The sequence below is a fragment of the Malurus melanocephalus genome, unplaced genomic scaffold (genome assembly GCF_030028575.1).
Source record: "Malurus melanocephalus ecotype Western Australia unplaced genomic scaffold, MMel_1.1 scaffold_259, whole genome shotgun sequence".
Taxonomy (NCBI): domain Eukaryota; kingdom Metazoa; phylum Chordata; class Aves; order Passeriformes; family Maluridae; genus Malurus; species Malurus melanocephalus.
In genome coordinates this window covers 707,654-726,092 of record NW_026623491.1, presented here as the reverse complement: position 1 = coordinate 726,092, position 18,439 = coordinate 707,654, and the positions used below count along the sequence as shown (strand labels likewise).

The window sequence follows — 18,439 nt, the reverse complement described above, 5'->3', positions numbered from 1 at the left end:
TATGGCCAGACTGCTTCTGATTTGCCACTCTGATACCTCCAGTGCAGCTGAGCCAGCTGTATCTGGAATGCCCATCAGATTTACCTGCCTGTGGCACTTAAGATGCATTTTTAATGCTATCTTTCAAGCAAGTGGAACCCAATCTTTGTGGACCAAGGTGAGGTTGTACTGCAAGGAACACCGTGACTCTGGCCTTGCTATTTGTTTCAGCTGCAAAGATACTTGTGGTCAGCTCAGTGGAGGTGACACCTCTATTTCTCTTACCCTGAAGAACTGATGACCTCTTACCTGTGATTCATAAGCTACCGAAGTCCTATTGGGCTTCGTTTTATTTTGAAAGCAGATCAAGGGCCCATACTTCAGTTGTATTCAGTCTTCCACTTCYGCAATGTCTCACCTGCTTCTGTAAAAGTTCATATCCATCTCTTTTAGGTCCTATTCCACCTTTACACACTTATAAATGTCTTATCTTCCTCACAGATCTTGGGGTTTTTTTGCTTTTTTTACTCATTCCTCATTCTGCTACACCRCTGTGCCCATGTGCCGCGGCACCTTCACCACTGCTCTCAGCTTTCATACTCTCCTGGTTCTGCATCTTTACGCCTTCCTCAATGGAAAATTATTCTGGTGGCTGTCCCCTAAACCTTGAGGACTCTTTAGGTCATMCACTAGACTCAAAACAGAATTTTGAGATTAAGACTGTCACTATGAGCTTTGATCCATACCAGAGAGAGCACTTTGCAAGAAATAAGTGGAGTAAAGGGGGGACAAAGSTGGAACAGACCCAAAGAATTTAATGTAACAAGGTAATATGCAGTCTGAGTGACAATAGCACTTGGTGACAACAATTTAAGGAAGCAATAAACATCTGAGTCTCTTTGTGATGGAGAATCAAATGTGTTAATGAAAGGCAGATCTGTTCATGATGGAGAAGACTGAAAAACAGGATGAGACAGAGACCAGAGATGGAAAAACCAGCTGCTGTTTGATCAGATTGATCACTACATGGATGACCAGTTGCTGGATCAGAACAGGATCCACAGTGGTCCCACACTGCATGCMACAGGGACTGGTGCACCAGTATGACTGCCTTACACAAATCCATGTGACCACTTGCTAAACAGAAAATGGTTGTGCAACAAAAGCAGAAAACAGACTTAGCAGGTCAGTCATGTGTCTATCAGGCCTGCTGAACGTTATGGAAAAGGAAGAGACAGTTCTTGTAAACACTGAAATTTAGTGTGGTATAGCATAGAGAAAAAAGATTTATCACAGCAAGTGAATTGCTTTAAAATTTACAGCCTGCCTCCACTAGAAATGGAATACTTTCAAGTAATACCAATTAAATTGTCTTAGCAAAATATATTTTAGGAAACAAAACCATTTAATGTCCTTGTCTAAGGCAGTCTGAGTGCTGCCTTTTCCCAGCAGCATATTATGAAGACAATTGTCTCTCGTCTGATAGCTCACATTGTAAATACACAGTCAGGCTAATTCGTAAGTGACAGACCAGAGCCACGTACCCCARCTTTTCCAGTAAGCATCTCACGTATCTTCAAAGAGTCCTTCTAAAAATGTAGAAAATGTTAGAATTGTGTCCTAGGCCTGATCTGCAGAAAATCTGGGGGAAAAAAGCCAGAGACATAAATTTGCTGGGAAAAAAAAATAAAGTGTATTTGATTTACCAGCTGGCAGGACTTTTGTCACGATGTGTAGAGGGAAAAAAGATTGTGGTGAGTCACCCCCTGATGCTGTTCCATCATGACCCATCACAATGACATTGGTGGTGTGTCCACACCTTCTTTCCTCTCAAATGAAACCAGTGATGGCACAGTCTCCCACCAAACTAGCACATGTTCCTCCTTGGAGTAGACCTCAGAGAAGGGCTTGGCAACTTTGCTTGGAGGTAAGACTACAGTACCTCTCACCCGGATGCCTTTCCAAGGAAGAAGCAGCTCTGTATCTCCCCAGCTACTGAGGTGTCTAGAATTTGAGCATCCTCTTTTCAGAGCACAAAATCAAATAAAAAGATTTGTGCACTGGGCATGCAGTAGCAAAACCTACCTCCAATAACATGTGGTTTGCTGCAGGGTTTTTTTCCCCACATTTCTTCTCACAGAAATAAACTGCTATTCTTGCCTGCTATGCAAGGACATTCATCAGAAATAACACATGCAGAAAGCGACAAATGTTGGCAGCGATGCTGTGACACTCTATCATGCTCTAGCCTTTAAAAACAGCACTAAAATCTTCGACATGGCTGATATCACTCGTGACTCTTGGGGTTTTTCTCCTGTCCACTCAGCAGTAGTTTCACTTCAATAATTCTCCAGTGATTCATTCCTGTGGGGTATTATGGTGGCCACAAGGACTGCCTACATGCTCACTTGGATGTGAAGACCACTTTCAACCAAAAACAACCAATCTTCAAACCATTTAATTGCATTCACACCACTTCATTGCAAGCAGGTTTTCCTTTTGAAGCTTCCTTACGATTTTCAGAACAAACCAGATTTAAACCAAAGCCTTGTTCACTAACCCCAAGTTTATCACAAAAACTACAYGAAACATTATATTAGAGCTCAGTGAATCACCCGCTTTGGGCCCAAATTATTTTGTTCTCTGGTTCCACTTTTGACAAAGAGAAATGTTAAGAGTTAAGTTTGAGCTGGATATGCTTATGAGGTTGGATGGCTGGCCTTTATTTTTATAGTTGGGCTAGAATAGAAAAACAATCCTAGCTAGACAGATTAGCCCAGGGCACTCCCCAGCTCCAAGGCTGGTTGCATACCAAACTTAGCAAAACACAGGCGCAAGCTATGAACATGCAGGAGCCAGCAACAGCAGCTTTCAGAAAGTCTGCATGGGATCCCTGCTACGCTGAGCTTTTTCAGACTTTACATTGTTCCTTACTCTTCCCTTGTTTTAGGCTTTGAGGAGCCTGCTGATTCTGGCATTACATTAGCCAGATTCCCAYTAAGGTACTCAGGGGTCTGCCGTCTTCTCCTTCCTTTCACTTCRTTCCATCTCTTCCACTGAAGGTTGTTTTTTGTTCCCATATTTTTTGAGAGCAGCGCAGAGACATGAGAATGGTCCAAGGAATGCTGCAGTCCCTGAACTATGGGATCAGTTCCTGGGGCAGTAGGGTTCTTTCTCCATCATCCTGCTGCTTTCCGGGAGGACATGAAGATCACGCTCCAGAGGGAGTAAAGAATCAGCTACGAGGGAAAGGGCTCCTTCTGCCTCCTGGCAGAGAAGTTGAGGACCACAGTAAGAATAGAGCAGGGGCAGAATCTCAGATTCTTTAGCTCAGACAGGATTCATATCCTCTAGCCATTTTCCCTTTCCCTTCCTGTTATACTGGGAAAGTACTTGCACACAAAATTATTTTGGCAAACAAGAACCAGAGAAGCACATCTTTTAGTTTAAAAGTTCCTAAGAAATAATAGTAAGTGAATTACAGGTGATTTGCATGGAGGCTGAGAGAAATTATTACTGCCAGCAGGATAAAACAACAAATCCAGAGTGCTGGACTACCCAAAAAGGTTTCAGTGTAGATGCTGATSACATTTCAGGATGCAGTCCCAGAGCGTGATAAAAGAATAAGAGAAGACCCTACAGGATAAAAGGTAAAATCCAAAATCAGGTATTATTATTTAATATTTTTTTTATTTCAAAACCAAGAAACAACCACATTTAATAAGCATATAAAATCCATCCGAAATATTCACAATGCTGTTACAGAAAAAGAAAATAACAAAGAGTACCGTGTGAGAAAGGCCTACATGTTTCGGTCCAAGCCAACACACATCTGATGCAAAGKATGGAATGCTCTTATGCACAGCTGTGGGGAGAATTTCCTAACATACAGATACCCATATAGAAATACCATGTCTGGATGTGCTGGGGTCAAAGGAAGGGCACAGAAATCTATGTGACTGAGCCAAAATATTAAAATTGGGAAAGAAGACTTATATAATACTTCTGAGAATAAATATCTGGCCTGTAAGCCAGATAAAAAGCTAGGTAAAACTGGATGTAATATGATTGCATTYTGCAAAGCTGGGGCACTTCAAATTCACAGGAAGCATTTAACAGCAGCAAATTTTAACTGATCTTAGCAACTGTTTTCATTAGGTAAGACGGTAATGTCATCACTAGTTACTGAAAATGTCAGGCACCCCCCCAGAATATACATCAATGGGAATTTCTTTAACCTGCTCTGAAGCATTATATTGGCAAGAAAGCTTGGGCCATCCACACTACAGAAGTCTTGCTGTCATTCCAACCTTTTCTACGCCCTTCCTCYTTTTAATGTCTCACAATCTGTGTGCCTGCCTGTCTTCAGGCTATCCAGTAATGAATTCCAGCAGGTAGACCTGAGTTTGACCAAGTCCAAAAACTGCAGACTTGATCTCAGAATAGCAGGAGCTTAAATTGTAGTCTCTGTGCCTTTAGATATTTGGTGCAGGCATGCACAGGCACGGAGCCTGTCACAGAGCACTACAGTGAATTAAAGCTGCCCCTCCTTGACTGCAAGAGTACCTTACGTGCTACTTTTGGCCTGCCTGAGCTGAGSTGTGCCAGCTCAGCAAGGGTGGGGGATACACAAACTCAATTGCCCAGCAGAATGACAAGCGAGGAGACCGACATTTACTGATGCACACTTACTGCCTGCCAYATCCCTTGAACAGAGGCACTAGTACAGAGCTGCACACATCTACACAGCACACTGGTGAGCACCACAACATCATGCACATCTTCCAGAGAGGATACATGGGGCAAAAAAAAAACCATCTGACCCGTGACCAAGCAGGGGACTGAACACTACAGACCGTTTGTGCTGCTATATTAGCAAACTGCAGTAGCTCTGGTGTCCACTCCTGCATCTCTACCCTTATGAACTTACATGTACCACAACTGACCATGCCTGTGTCCACAAGGGTCATGCTACATGCCTCTGTAATATTTATAGGAACAATTGCTAAGAAAATACAGCTTCGAAAAATAATTTTTATCCTTGCGCTCTTTCAACTGACAATCTGCAAATTTCAGACTTTATGACGTACTAGACTACAACAGAGAAGCCGAAAAAGAAAGAAATTAAGAGAAGGCAGGAAAAATTACCTTCTGGTTTGCAATCACCACCCTCAATCATCCATAGAATACTTAAAACCACGTCTGAAAATATAATCCAATAACACCCACTGTAAGCTCCAATATCACTCTCATCAACACTTGAGAACAATTCTTTAAAATAGTCACCAAAAATCCCTAATAACAGAGATTTTAGGGCAGAAACGTACCTCTTCCCACAAGTACACAATTCTTTGTATTTCTTCCAAGAGGGCACAAATTACTTGAAGGTGATGTGCATAATTGGCTCTGATGTACATACCATCTAAAATGATGAATCTCCTTTTCAGTACCACATTTCTCCTTTACAGTCTTATTGCACCTCAAGTCTACAGCATCTTTTGTTAGAATAGCTATTTCTCTTAAACTTGTCYGATTTCTTTATCTGTACATTTTTGTACACCATTAAAAAAATAAATATTTACAAAGTGACATAGAAATAAATAAACTGAAGTAAAAGTATGCTTTCAGTCTGTCTATACAAAAAATAAAAGAGCAGGAAAAAATATGCATGTGACTTGGTCCCCTTTTTCCTGAGGCTAAAAAAAAGTGCACACTGGATAGGAAAAAGCAAGATGGCTTTTTGGTAAGCTTGCCAAATCCCAGTGTAACACTGTACACACGCACACAAAGTAGACTCAAGGGGCTGGGGACTTGTTTAGTGGGTCACTTCAACTCACTACAAAAATAGTAATTAGATCCAAATACATAATGGTCACTGTGTGCATAAGTATGTTAACCCCAAATGGCAATTTTACGTGAGAAAAGTAAAAATATCGCCAGMTCTTCTCTGTTCTCCTGATGTTTGTGGCAGGGAAGATGAGATTATTTTTGCGAGTGCCAGGTGCTTTCCAGTATGGAATCATCCATACCAGGTTTGCTTAATGCTGGCAGGCCTGGCARAATGGATGAGCTTGTGGGTGAAAAGAAGAAAATAGCAGCAATTGAGGAGGGGAAAAATGTCCCAGTTCTCAAGGTTTTCTTTACTCATTCCTTTAATGACTCTTTAAGCATGTAAGAGTTGAAAAATGGGTGTGCCGTGGATCTTAGGCAGCTTCTTTGTCAGCCTGTATGCTGTTCAGCTCTACCGAGGAGCTCTTCTGGGGTGACGTGGGGCTCGCTCCTCGTTCTTCAAAGCCCTTGGAGATGTCTTCAAAAGTCCTGCCTCTGGTCTCTGGCACTTTGAAGTACGTGAAGACAAAGAAGATGACCAGGAAAAAAAGGAAGATGAGGAAGACATAGGAGCCACATAATTTCTGTGGGGAAGACAAATGCAAAAGGTTTTATTTCCAAATTGCATGTAAGGTCATTTGCTKTTGACAGGTTAAAATTCCAACACTTTTCTCCAACAGTGCACTTACTAACTTTTTTCTCACAGCATTTTTTTAAAWTTGAAATCAGGCTTCTGAATGAATTTAATCTTCCTGGGGGTGACCAAAATTGAGGCTCTTAAAGCAAAAGCCACAATATGCTTGCTAAGATGGCTCTTTTACATATTTGTAAGCTACAARCAGTTAAGACAGCACAACAGAAGGTGAGCAACAGCCTCCAGGAACAGTCATAACACTGAGTCAGAAGACTCATCAGCTCTCTTCTCAAAGCTGGGATAACTTCCAGGACAGGTCAGGCAACTAAAGGTCATGTGTCAAAGTCTTCAAAGATGCAGATTCTACCCCCTTTCGGGACACCTATTCCAATGCTGCTGTGCTCTTACAGTGCTTTATGAACCAGGACTTACCTCTGCATAGGGGAAGAGCATTCCCACCAGGAAATTGGAGGTCCAGTTGGAACAGCCAGCCACTGCCACAGCTGCAGGTCGTGGGCCTTGGCTGAAGAGCTCTGCCACAATGAACCACGGGATAGGGCCAGGGCCAATCTCAAAAAGAGCRACAAAGCCAAAAGTGGCAACAATGCTGATGTATCTGATCCATACCACAGTGTCCTGCAAGGGAACAAAATGTGATCAGCTGCAGTTTGAGGCAAACATGGCACAGTACAAAGCCATCTCCAGTGTTACAACTTTCCCAGCTGCACTGTGAACACTGTAGCAGTTCCCAGAGTTATAAAATGGCTCTCTCCRCTGCACTCTTGGCTCTAGCCCCAGCTCCACCTGCCTACAGGGCAGCATTGCAGAGCAAAGCAGATGGGTAGTCTTATTGGTCCCTGCTGGGGTCAGCCTGGACAGAAACACTGCTAACTCACCTTTAGAGCTAAAGCAATAGTCATAATAGCAGCACACACAGCCATGCCACCCAATCCAATTAAATGGAGGGTCCGGCGCCCTGCACGCTCCACCAGGAACAGCTGGAAAGAAGGCAGAAGGAAAAAAACATCCATTACTTTGGCACTAAAAACAGGACAGGCTTCCTTGCTCAGTGTGTCCTGCACCTCTTCCTTATCTGCCTGTAAGCCTCAGTGACCGTGGCCTCAGCGACCAGTGCAGGTCACAGCCTGCTCCAACCTTAGCACGTATTTTTCCACTCTATGGTTTACTTTCTCTCATCTCTCTTTTCCCCCCCTTRCACCCCTCTTCTCCCTTCTCTTTCATCTAAGATAACAATGCCTCTTTGTGCCCATCTCCCCTCCCACAGTGCCTTTGATGCACTCTCTTTGCTCCTACAGGCCAGTGCTCTGCCACAGCCTGGCTGCTTTTCTGTAGCCCCACGTGCCAGGGACACACGGCCCTGTTCCACTCACCGATACCACAGTGAAGACTGTGTTCACYACACCGGCTCCAATGGTGGCGTAGACAGGCTGCGTGATGCCAGCTCTTTCAAAAATCCCCGTGGAATAATAGAACACCTGGGAACAGAAGAGAAAGTTGGACAGAGTCATGACTCCATGTTTGAGAGCACATCCCTCATCCTCTGCCTAATGGCTTGCACACCCAGAAGGGAGTTTTTAACCAGCACTCCACAGTACAAAACAGCATGCTTCCAGTCAAGGTTCATTCACGTGGTGCAAGGCCGCAGTGTCTTGCCAGGGCATGTGCCTGTAAAGTGAAAGCCATAATATCCCCTTTGTATCTCAGCCATCTTTGCCCTATGACAAAACAGCAACCTCCAGTCAAGGCACAATGAGATTTTGGGACATACAGTTCTCTCCACACCAGTGGCAAGTGCAAGTTTAGTCAGAGATGAGGGAGGCCCAGAAGATGGGACAGGAAGATAACTCACAGCATTGATGCCCGAGAGCTGCTGGGAGAGCTGCAGTATGATGGCAATGATAATGGCTTGCCGGTAGTTTGGAGAACGGAAGAGCTCTGGCACAGTAGCTTTCTTTTCCTGGGACATTTTAGCACTTTCGTCTTTCATCTCCTGGATGTCCTGAGACACATTTGGATCACCACGGAGCTTCTGCAGAACTGGAGGGAGAAATCCAAAGGTATGACGTATGAGGCACACGCCTACTGGCCATGGGGGGTGTGTGTCCCATCCTGCTGTTGCAGGRAGGGCACAGGAGAAGACTGGAACACCTCCAGTCAGGGCTGAGGTCAGCAACACAGGAAAGACAAAGCCTCTGCAGGCAGCCTTGCTCTTCCTTTCAACCCAGAGGTCAAGGTGTTGTGATCAGCTTGGAAACCAGGCCCAGGTCCTGTTCATGTTGACTGATCTCCCAGTTTATGTTTGATCCCAAATTCTGCTCACGCTCTTACCAGAGCTGCCCCCAGCCCTCCAAGCTCCCTGTCAAATGCCATCCAATTTCCTGCCTTTCAGGAGGAGCTGGCRGAGTGGCAGCAGCTGGTCCTGCTACACCCCACCAGGCCAGGAGCCACTCCCCACGTCTTAATCCCACCTGGAGCCTCTGCTGGGATATGCCAGGTTTCTCATGCTTCCTGGCACTGCTGCAGCCTAAAGGATGGGAAGGTAGGCCAGGCCTGATGCCCTCTGGGAGTCACACCCTAATCCACCACAGGCTCCAGAGTCAGTCCTGGCCTCCCACTCGAGCTCAGTGCAGGCTGGGAGCCAGCACACTGCCCTGCCCCTTTGAGATGAGTTCGTACCTGCTTGGGCTTTTTCCTCCTCCATCTTATTGATCAATAGGAATCGGGGGCTCTCGGGACAGAACAGAAGRCCCACACACTGCAGGATTGCTGGGAGGATCGTGAACCCCAAAAGCATTGGCCAAAGGCCTTCCGTGCCCATGATTGACTCCAGTCCAAAGATCTACACCRACAAGAGAGAAGCAAGAGTGGTTTTAAACACTTCACTTCCTCACCCCCACCCCWGTATGGGAGCACTACACACAGCACCTGATGGCAAGCAAAGCCCTCCTCACCCTCTCCCAGCCCTCCTTCCCCCTCCCAAGGACAGGGCCGGGCTGTGCCAAGCCTACCTGAGCCACCAGGATGCCCACGACGATGCCCAGCTGGTTGAGGGTGCCGAAGGCTCCGCGGACACTGGTGGGTGAGACCTCACTGATGTACATGGGCACAAAGCCGGTGCAGAGACCGCAGAAGACACCGATAATGAAGCGGCCAATAATGAACATCTCCACTGACTTTGCCGCCTTYGAGAAGGCCATGAGAAGGCCACCAGCAAAGGCCAAGACATTCACCAGCAGCATGGAGTTCCTCCTGCCAGGGTAAAGAGGTCAAGACTGAGCTTACATCAGCCATACAGCAGGAAAATCACTGGGAGAGGTGTAAAGGTAAACCTGCCCATGAACTCCTATCTCAGGGATGGGAAGGGAATGGAATAATTCCCATTCAGCTCCTGCCTTGGCCTGCAATCCTTTTTGCGGCCCACACAATCTTGCTTCTTCCCCAGATATCTCTTCACCCTCTGCCCTCTTCCACCCAACACTCCTTTGTAGAAGAAAAAGATTCTCCAACAGCTTGCAACCCTCTTCTCAACTTACCTGCCAAATCTGTTGACAAACAGACTGACTGAGAAGGAGCCAATCATGCCTCCTACTGAGAAGATGGCCACTGAAAGCGACCATAGAGAGGTGAGGAGCTCTGGAGAAGCAGCCCTCCCACTCCTATCTGAAAGCGTTTGGTTGAAAAACTTCCGAATGATCTGCAAGAGAAATCAGGTGGAGACAGTTACAATCCAGAGGGAAGGCATTTTGCACTGGGGAGAGGGGAGACTATGCCTGCCTTCTGCTTCCTGCTGCCATGAAAACAGAGATAGACCCAAAAAAGGCAGCAACAAGCTATACAAGGGGAAGATAAGGGCACAGAAGGAGGAGCTTTTACGGAGAAGTAGCAGTATGATGAGGGAGASATTGCTTCACTGAATGGAGGGCAGGCAGGGTACACACAGGASAGCAGTGTTTATTAAGGAAAACGGGCTTATCTTCTGAATATTTCAGATGATGTGAGTCACTGGTGCTTCTTGGGAGGAGGCATGAGACAGTTGGGAGTGAGAGGGAACAAGAAAACATGACCACAGACTGGATGGGAACATTTCTGGCAGTACCAAAACACTGACAGCAGAGATAGGATTTCTGCTGTAGAAATAGAGACACAAGGCTTCACTGAAGTAAGCCTGAAAAACTGCTTTTTCTACATAATGCTGTCCCATGGGGACGTGAACAGGGCCATGTTGCTGATTTCCCAGGCATCCCCTTAGCTAAGGAGGTAAATTCTGGCATGGGCTGTGGGGGGACAAAGTGTCTGCCCCCAGCAGATGGCAGCAGGACATTAGCTAGGGAGGACTGACCCCATCCCCCATCCCATCATGAACATCTCTTCCCGGAGACAGGGTGGATGTGGTTGGCAATTCATGACTCAGTTTTTGAGAGGAACCATCTTRCATGACAAAAAACACATCTCTCATTTCCTTCACCTCTTGTTTCTTAGGCTACAGTCATGGGATGACTTGGTCAGAATGCCCAAGTCACAGCCCTTTCAAAAGCACTGAATCTATACTTAACACAAGGAATGAGTAAACAAGTAAACTAAAAAAAAAACCTTGAACTAAACTAAATTAGGGCAGCTGTAATCCCCACCAACCCTCAGCTGCTTTATGCATGCTGCTGTCTACATTCTTTCTGCCATGGGTAGTTTATTCTGACTCAAAACTGAAGTGGCTCACATTCCTCCACACAACACATATGGCAGATGGAGGCCCCCTGCCCTTCCTGTGCTCCTAATTAAGAGAATTAACCTCTCTGATTGTTCTCTCCCTTCCCCAAAAGTTCACCATTCCTCTTCAATGTTGTATTTGAAAGGGGGTTTTAAATGCCTTATGGGCTTGATAAATCAAAACCAAATTACTGGCTGCTTGGGAGACAGTCCCTCTCCTTGCTACACCAGTTTTCCCATCAGCCCCTCACTCATCCCACCCGCCCAGCTCACTCTCTCTCACCTTCTCAGGAGCATTAATTACACCAGTGTTGTACCCAAACTGGAGAGATCCAATGGCAGCAATGCAAACAGCATACACAAGAGGCGCTGTGATTTTCTGTGGAAAGAGAGGCAACAGTTATTTGGTTAATTTGGCTTTCTGCACACCTTGAGTTTCTCTTCATCTTAAACAGCAGCTGCAGCTCATAGGTGCCATGTGCAAGTACACCATGGGCAGGGAAAGGGCTTTTATCCAGCAAGGGTGGATACCGGGGGCATCCCTTGGATCCCCCTTCCCTGGAAAGGGAGAGGCAACTGTACAGCAGGAAAAAGTTCTGTGACTGCAGGTAGGAGGGCTTGTCAGGGCCTCCCCTTTATTATCTCCTGACCTTCAGCAACTATTCTCAGCTCATTAGTAATGAATACACTGGCTGCATTAGTGGCTGTTATTTTGGGTTGAGCTGCTTTACAGAAGCTTTTGCTGATCTCTGGCATGTCATGAAAGAAGGGTCTAACTCTTCCCCGTTCCAGATGACAAGTTCCCACAAATTGAGGCTCAGATCTGCCCATGAGCTACACTGGCAGTCACTCATAACAGTTACAACACGAACTCCTCAGCAACAGGCTTGTTTTTCCCAGGCTAGAGCTTCCCAAACCCGCCCCAGGGCACCTGGCACTGCAGCAGTGCCTCAAGAGGAGGCAGCAGTTGCTACCAACCTCCCATCTATTTTTCCTTAAGCTGTGGCAATAGTCGGTATTTTAAATGAAGCACACTCCCTGGAATTTCAGTATATCTGAATCTCTAGTTAATTAAAATTAAAACTACTGAGCCCTCAGAGCCATGGGGAAAGCTTGAAGTCAATCTCAGAAGTCCCACAGACTGAGAAATTTAAGTGTCAGCAAAAAGCATCTGACATTTCACTCATTTTTAAAGCTTGTGGCATTTAAGCCAGCTCCGAGTGAGGGAGGCGTGGGGGAGCAGGTGACTCAGGAGTTGGCACTTAGGCAGCCAGTGCTTGAGTTGGCACAATTTGGAAAGATTGTGTTCCTTCTCCTCTCAGGAAGCTTGGATGCTTTTTCAAAAACATTAACAGTTCCTTTTCCAAGACTTTCCAATCATTGTACTTAACCTGGCAAAGTACTTGGAGGGGCCTACTGTTACAGCTCTTCTGGTCTCTCTAGCTCCAAGAGTAGAGAGACTCTCAAAACTGCCCCAAAGTTTCTGACAATAACCTTCTGTCAGTGCTCAGGCCACCTTCACCAATCTTTCAGGCCAAGCACGTACGTGCTTCTGGCCTGCACAACCCTCAGACAGTTTGGCCTCAGTAAACACAAATYGGGGAAATTACTCTCAGGCATCCTTTCCTTGACCTACATCATGCAAATGCCCTGCCCAGGTCACAAAGGGGAGACACCGGGTACAAGGGGCAGATGAGCACATTCACACCTGAACACACCCCAGGCAGTCTAGGCATTCTCCCTGGCACCCTGTGACCGCTCCCCTCATTTCTACCTCAAGGAAATTTGGCACAAGGACATAGCTCTTTCAAAGCATCTGGATACTTGTAAAAGTGCATTTTAATACCCAAGCAGTTTTAGGACTCCAGGCCAGGTCATCTTTAGCCAGCAGGTATGGCAAAGCTGCAGACAAAACCCAACTCTCCCCATGGTTCATGCAAGAGCACCTTTCCCCCAGGAGTCTGCTTTGTCATGGCTGGCAGTAATCACAGCTGGCCTTTTTCTTCGGGGTGCTGTAGGGCCCACAAGGGCCCTGCTCTGGAGGTACACCTCACTTACATGGCACATAAATGAGCTACAAGGAGGTTAGTTCTTCCACCCTCTTTCACACTTCCTTCTCCTGGCTATTGCCTGCTATTAGTCTTCTACTCAGCCTCCTACCACCTAGACATCACACTGCATGACCCATCCCCTCCAGCGAGCCAGACTGTGATCTAATGTATGGATCATTTGTTAATGCTGCAAGTGCCTCACTTCCCAAAAGGCAAACAGGGAGCTCAGAAATAGTACAGCTACACCCACTCCAGCTAGAGGCTCACGGATGAGGTCTGTACACCAGCAAGGAATTCAAACCACCAGCCCTCCCTCCGACCACAGGCATCGGCAGCATTCATCTCCCAGGAGATGCTCCTCATCAGCTCCCCTCTCCCCTGACTGGAACCCCTGAGATGTACAACTTGTTGAGCGCGGCAGGAGCGGCCGCTTCGCGCTCCTGAGCAACCTTGACTACACGCTCTCCTTTCCTCTGCCTCATCCTCTCACACTGCCYGCATCTCCCATCAATATGGCGATGAGAGTCCCGGCCTTCTCCAGCTCGGGCTGCTCCCGTGTGATTCCCCGGCATCCCGCACCGRGGAATTCAGTGGGTATTTGCTGCTTCCCTAAACACATTCGAACACACGCAGTCAGGAGCTCACTCCACTGCTGCCCACCTCACTCACAGCTGCAAATGAGCAGACACAGACAAATGCCCTCTGCTCTCCATGTGAGAGGGAGAAGTGCACGCTCTGCACCTTCTTGAAATTTAAAAATGCCTGTATAAGCCATGCCACCACCAACACGAGAAAAAAAAAAAAAAAAAAAAAAAAAAAAAAAAAAAAAAAAAAAAAAAAAAAAAAAAAAAAAAAAAAAAAAAAAAAAAAAAAAAGCCTTTTAGAGCAACCCCCCGCTTAGCATCCTAAACCTGGGGACAAACCGAGTGCGGCGCCGCCAGCCAAACAAACCTCGTGATCAATACCCTACAACGCGGACAGCATCATGTGCATCATCAGGCCACGCGAACGCAACCCAATCGATCCCGCGACCTGCGACAACCTCTCCCAAACTGTGCGGTCCTCCCCCACACCCGCTCCCGCACAYAGCCGCCGAAAGGCCGAGCAGCGGCCCTGCCGGGACCACCACCGCATCCATCCCCGCCGCGACCCAGACAGCCGGCAGCGGCGGCGAGCCCCGGCCGCACGCCGGTCGGACCATATCCCGTCCGAACGGCGGCCGCAGCSCGGGAGAAGGGGGGAGAAGGGGACGAGAAGAGCTCGCGTTCGCTCGCCTACCTTTTTGGCATCCATCGTCGGAGGCTCTCACWGCACGATTGCCGGCGAACAGCCACACGCACCACCTAACGGAACCCGCGAGAGGCGGCGGCTCCGCGCCCGCCCACGCCCGAGACTGCTGCGAGCCCGCCCCGCGCACGCCTCCCGCCGGCGCCCGCCCGCGSATTTATGGGCACCGCCATGGGAGGGGAGACGGAGGGCAGAGGGTGGGGCGGGGCGGGGCGGGGCGCTCGGCATCCCATCATTGTGAAAAAAAAAAAAAAAAAAAAACCAAAAACACCCCCCCGGAGCTCACGCCCCTTTGTGACGGGAATCTGCGTGCGGGGCGGCCGGGCGGTGATGGAGCGGGCTGGGCGGGGGCAGCGGGCCGGGTAGCGAGGCGCCCATGGAGCCGTGGTCCCGCTATGGAGCGGCGATCCCGCTGTCCGCGCCGCAGGGACCGGGCAGGGACCGCCGCACCTCGCGCCAAACGTTGGCTAATGGCACAGTGGCACAGTGCCTTCGGTGGCTTTAACCGACAGCAGCTGCCCAAGGGCCAGCGACCGAAAGCGAAGTCTTTATTTATTATTTGTTGTATTTAAAATTAAATATCTTTATTATTTGGTCTGTAAGCTAAAGCAGCAAGGCCGGCAGTGACGGTGCAGAGGCGGCCACATAGCACGGGCAGTAGCCTTAAGTCCAGCGCTGTGCTCAGCGGGTGCTCCTCCCACTTTGCAAAGCTGGGGATGAAGTACAGTTCTGTATTCGGGGTTTCGGGGATTTTTTTGTTAGTCTAGTTGCCAAAAATATATTTTTCATACGATTCTGGAATCTACGGGGGCAAAGCTGAGGCTGTATTTAGTCCCAGACATACCCTTCCTTACAAGGACATGTAGTAACAGGACAAGGGCGAATGGCTTCAAAATGACAGAGGGCAGGTTTACATTCGATAGATAATAGTTAGAGGTTCTTTACTGTGAGTGTGGTGAGGCACTGGCAGAAATTGCCCGTGAGGAATCATGGATGCCCCATCCCTACAAGTGTATAAGGCCAGGTTGGATGGGGCTTTGAGCAAAAAAGTAGAAACTGTTACCGCCCATGGCAGGGAGATTAGAACTGTATGATTTTTAACGTCCTCTCCAGTTCAAACCTTTTGATGAGTCTATGATTCAATCAAACACTACCGTGTTCAGTCATTTACTGTTCATCCTTCAGGTCAAACAATTGCCAAACTGTTCCAAGAGAATAATAAAGAGCTGTACTGTCGAACAATAAAAGTGTTCCCTGAATTAAGAATCTGTCAAGGACTTTAACTCCAGAAAACGGCAACAGCTGAGAACTAGGGCTGGGGCAAGGACAGCAGAAAAAAGCTGACTTATCCGGTGTTTTATCATTAGGAAAAGTACCTTGAGACCAGACACCACTTTTTCCATCAAATTCTGGGGAACTGGAACMATCATATTTTAAGTTCGATTCTGCTGTTTATTCTGTGTTGTCACCTGGCCACACATACTGGAAATGAACAGGTCAAAACTTTCCCTCACTCATTCTCAGAAATACCCGTTTATTTTGTGGTGTTTATGAGGGTGAGTGATGAACACCCATATGGAATATTTATGTGTTATGTTTACTTGATAAATATCTCATGGGTGTTCTATGTATTGTTGTTAAAATATTATTGCCAGCAGAAAAAAGTGTGGAAGGGCACAGGATGCCTGCAGTCCTCTTTCTTGGGCTATGTGACAAAAGCTCCTCTTCACACCCACAAAGGAGAGACAATGGCACAACGAGGGCCCCAGCTAACACTCTGCCTCAGCTACTGGCAGACCCCTCACGAGAGCCATTAGCACATCAAAGGTTCCATTTTCATACACCCGGAGGAAAACAAAGAACACAATRCCAGGTGACAACCCAGATTAAGGACTCAGAGGAAGGGACACCCTGCCAGGGCTAGCAGCTCAGGAGAGCCATCAGCTCAGGTGTGAAATTCATCACAAAGCCGAAGCTGGAGCACCTTTCCAGCTGCGAAAGAGGCGGTGCTGTGTACTGGGACACGTACAGGATGAAGGGGAAGAGCATTTTGGGATTGTACAGGACTTACTATGTGATGTTTAGGGGAGGAAGGGAGGGGGAAGGGAGGGGGGAAAGGGACAGTTGCATGTAAACTCTTGGCTGACTAATACAAATTTTCCTGCACTTGGTAAGCACAGTTTGCCCTGTCTCATTATTAAATTACGTTTTTAGCTCTGAGGTGCTCTCTGTAGGGGTGAGTACCACTGGTGTCTGCTTGTCTCTGAGGTGAGACCATGCCAGGCTGGCTCCTGGGGGGAATCAGGAGTGTCCTGGCCATCCATGCACACACCTCTGTGTGTGTGTACCAGCAACATCAGTGGGGCTGCAGCCTTGTGCCAGCATCGGAGAGACTGGGGGCTGTGCCCAGGCTGTCTGAGCCCAGATCCTTGGAAGGATCCACCTTATCATATCTACATGTGTGTGCATATGCATGCAATTCGCCACTGCTGGAGCTGCACCCTGCTCTTCTGTGAGGTCGCTGCTTGTGCAAATGCTCTGTGTAGCAGCCCTGTCTCCGTGTGCCTGTGCAGTGTATATGTGTGTGAGTTTATGCACATGCYCGCAGGGAATACGTGGTCATTCCTGCTGCTGGAAGCAAGGAACTGTGTCAGCCTCACCTCTGTCAGGCTGACAGGTCCAGCCTAGTTCTCCAACACTCTGTCTGAGTCACCCTGGCTCGCATTTTTCTTTTTCTTAGCTTATTTTCCATTTGTTTGCAAGCATAGCAGCCTCCACCTTGAATCTGATCACCCCACCGTCCCAAACTCTGGCATTAGCTCTGGAAATATTCATTTACTGGTTAGTGTGAGAAGTGGCCATATTTGTGGAGGCTTTAAGCATATTCACATTTCAGAGGCAATCTTTGGGCTGCATTGTTCTGAAATGTCCTCATTCTTTGTTTATTCTTAACTCACACAAGTCTGTTGCAAATGCTGAGCAATCCAAACTTTGAGATTAGATTAAATGCATACACAGCTACCGGTCCAATTTAGAAGCAATAAAAGTTGAGCTGAAAATTAAATCTCTAACACATAATGCAGAACATCGTGGGTAGCACATCTTTATTTTACAGAGCTGGAGAAATAAACAGTAATAAGAAAGAGACACAAGCTCAAAATGCACCACTGAAACCCCAATTTCGCTAAGGAATGTCAGGGGAAATACCCACTTCAGTGGGTGTTGCCCCTGTGTGTTCSTGCTCAAATATTTTGATTTGAAGTTTTCATCACAGCTGTTTCTCCCAAATACCAGTTTTGTTTCTGACCTAGGACACACACACCTACCTCCCACATCATGGCTAATTCTTCTGAGGATGGGCTGTTGGGGGAAGCACCCTAACACCTCCTTAGCAGAGCTATCTGATATTGCACCTATTATAAAACTATTCACCCACTCTTTTTGTGACTGTAATACTCGTGTATTATGCAAAGTGCCAGAATGGAGGCCCACTGCATGTGGACAGCCAGACAGAAGATTGCCAGAGCAAGGGCCAGGCAGAACCGGTCCCAGGGAGAACCTGATGCTGGCTGCCCCACATTAAACACCAGGATCCTAACCACAGAGCTATGGGGATTGGGAAAGGCCTGTCTTCTGCTTAGCAAGCTTTTTTCTCTTTAGCTTTGAGAACACTTGCATGTCTAAACTAGTGCATGCCAACCAGCATTTCATTTCCAGGGAGCTTACATTTTCTGAGGAAAGCTGGTTTAATCAGAGAATCCCTATCTGACATTAAGCAAGAGCCCCAACAATGGGCAAGCCTGTTCTTAWTTTAATTTATCTCAGAGACTGGAGCTGGCGTGTGACCCCACAGAAGCACCTTGCTGTGGCTTTTTGAGAACRTCAGTKGAGGTCCAGCAGGCACARTTCTCTGGCAAACACATTTCACAGRCAC

At 47.2% G+C, this 18,439-nt stretch overlaps 1 protein-coding gene across 1 annotated transcript; it reads right to left on the bottom strand.

Moving 5' to 3' along the window:
* Positions 1 to 3,653: 3,653 nt before the first annotated feature.
* On the bottom strand, positions 3,654 to 14,624 carry LOC130579188 (solute carrier family 2, facilitated glucose transporter member 3). Its single transcript, XM_057375811.1, has 10 exons — positions 14,497 to 14,624; positions 11,451 to 11,546; positions 9,997 to 10,157; positions 9,472 to 9,712; positions 9,140 to 9,302; positions 8,313 to 8,500; positions 7,834 to 7,938; positions 7,339 to 7,440; positions 6,875 to 7,078; positions 3,654 to 6,392 (listed from the first exon to the last, which is right to left on the bottom strand). Exons 1-10 carry the CDS (start codon positions 14,509 to 14,511, stop codon positions 6,183 to 6,185), a joined length of 1,485 nt encoding a protein of 494 aa, XP_057231794.1. The 5' UTR covers positions 14,512 to 14,624; the 3' UTR covers positions 3,654 to 6,182.
* Between the last annotated feature and the right edge of the window lie 3,815 nt (positions 14,625 to 18,439).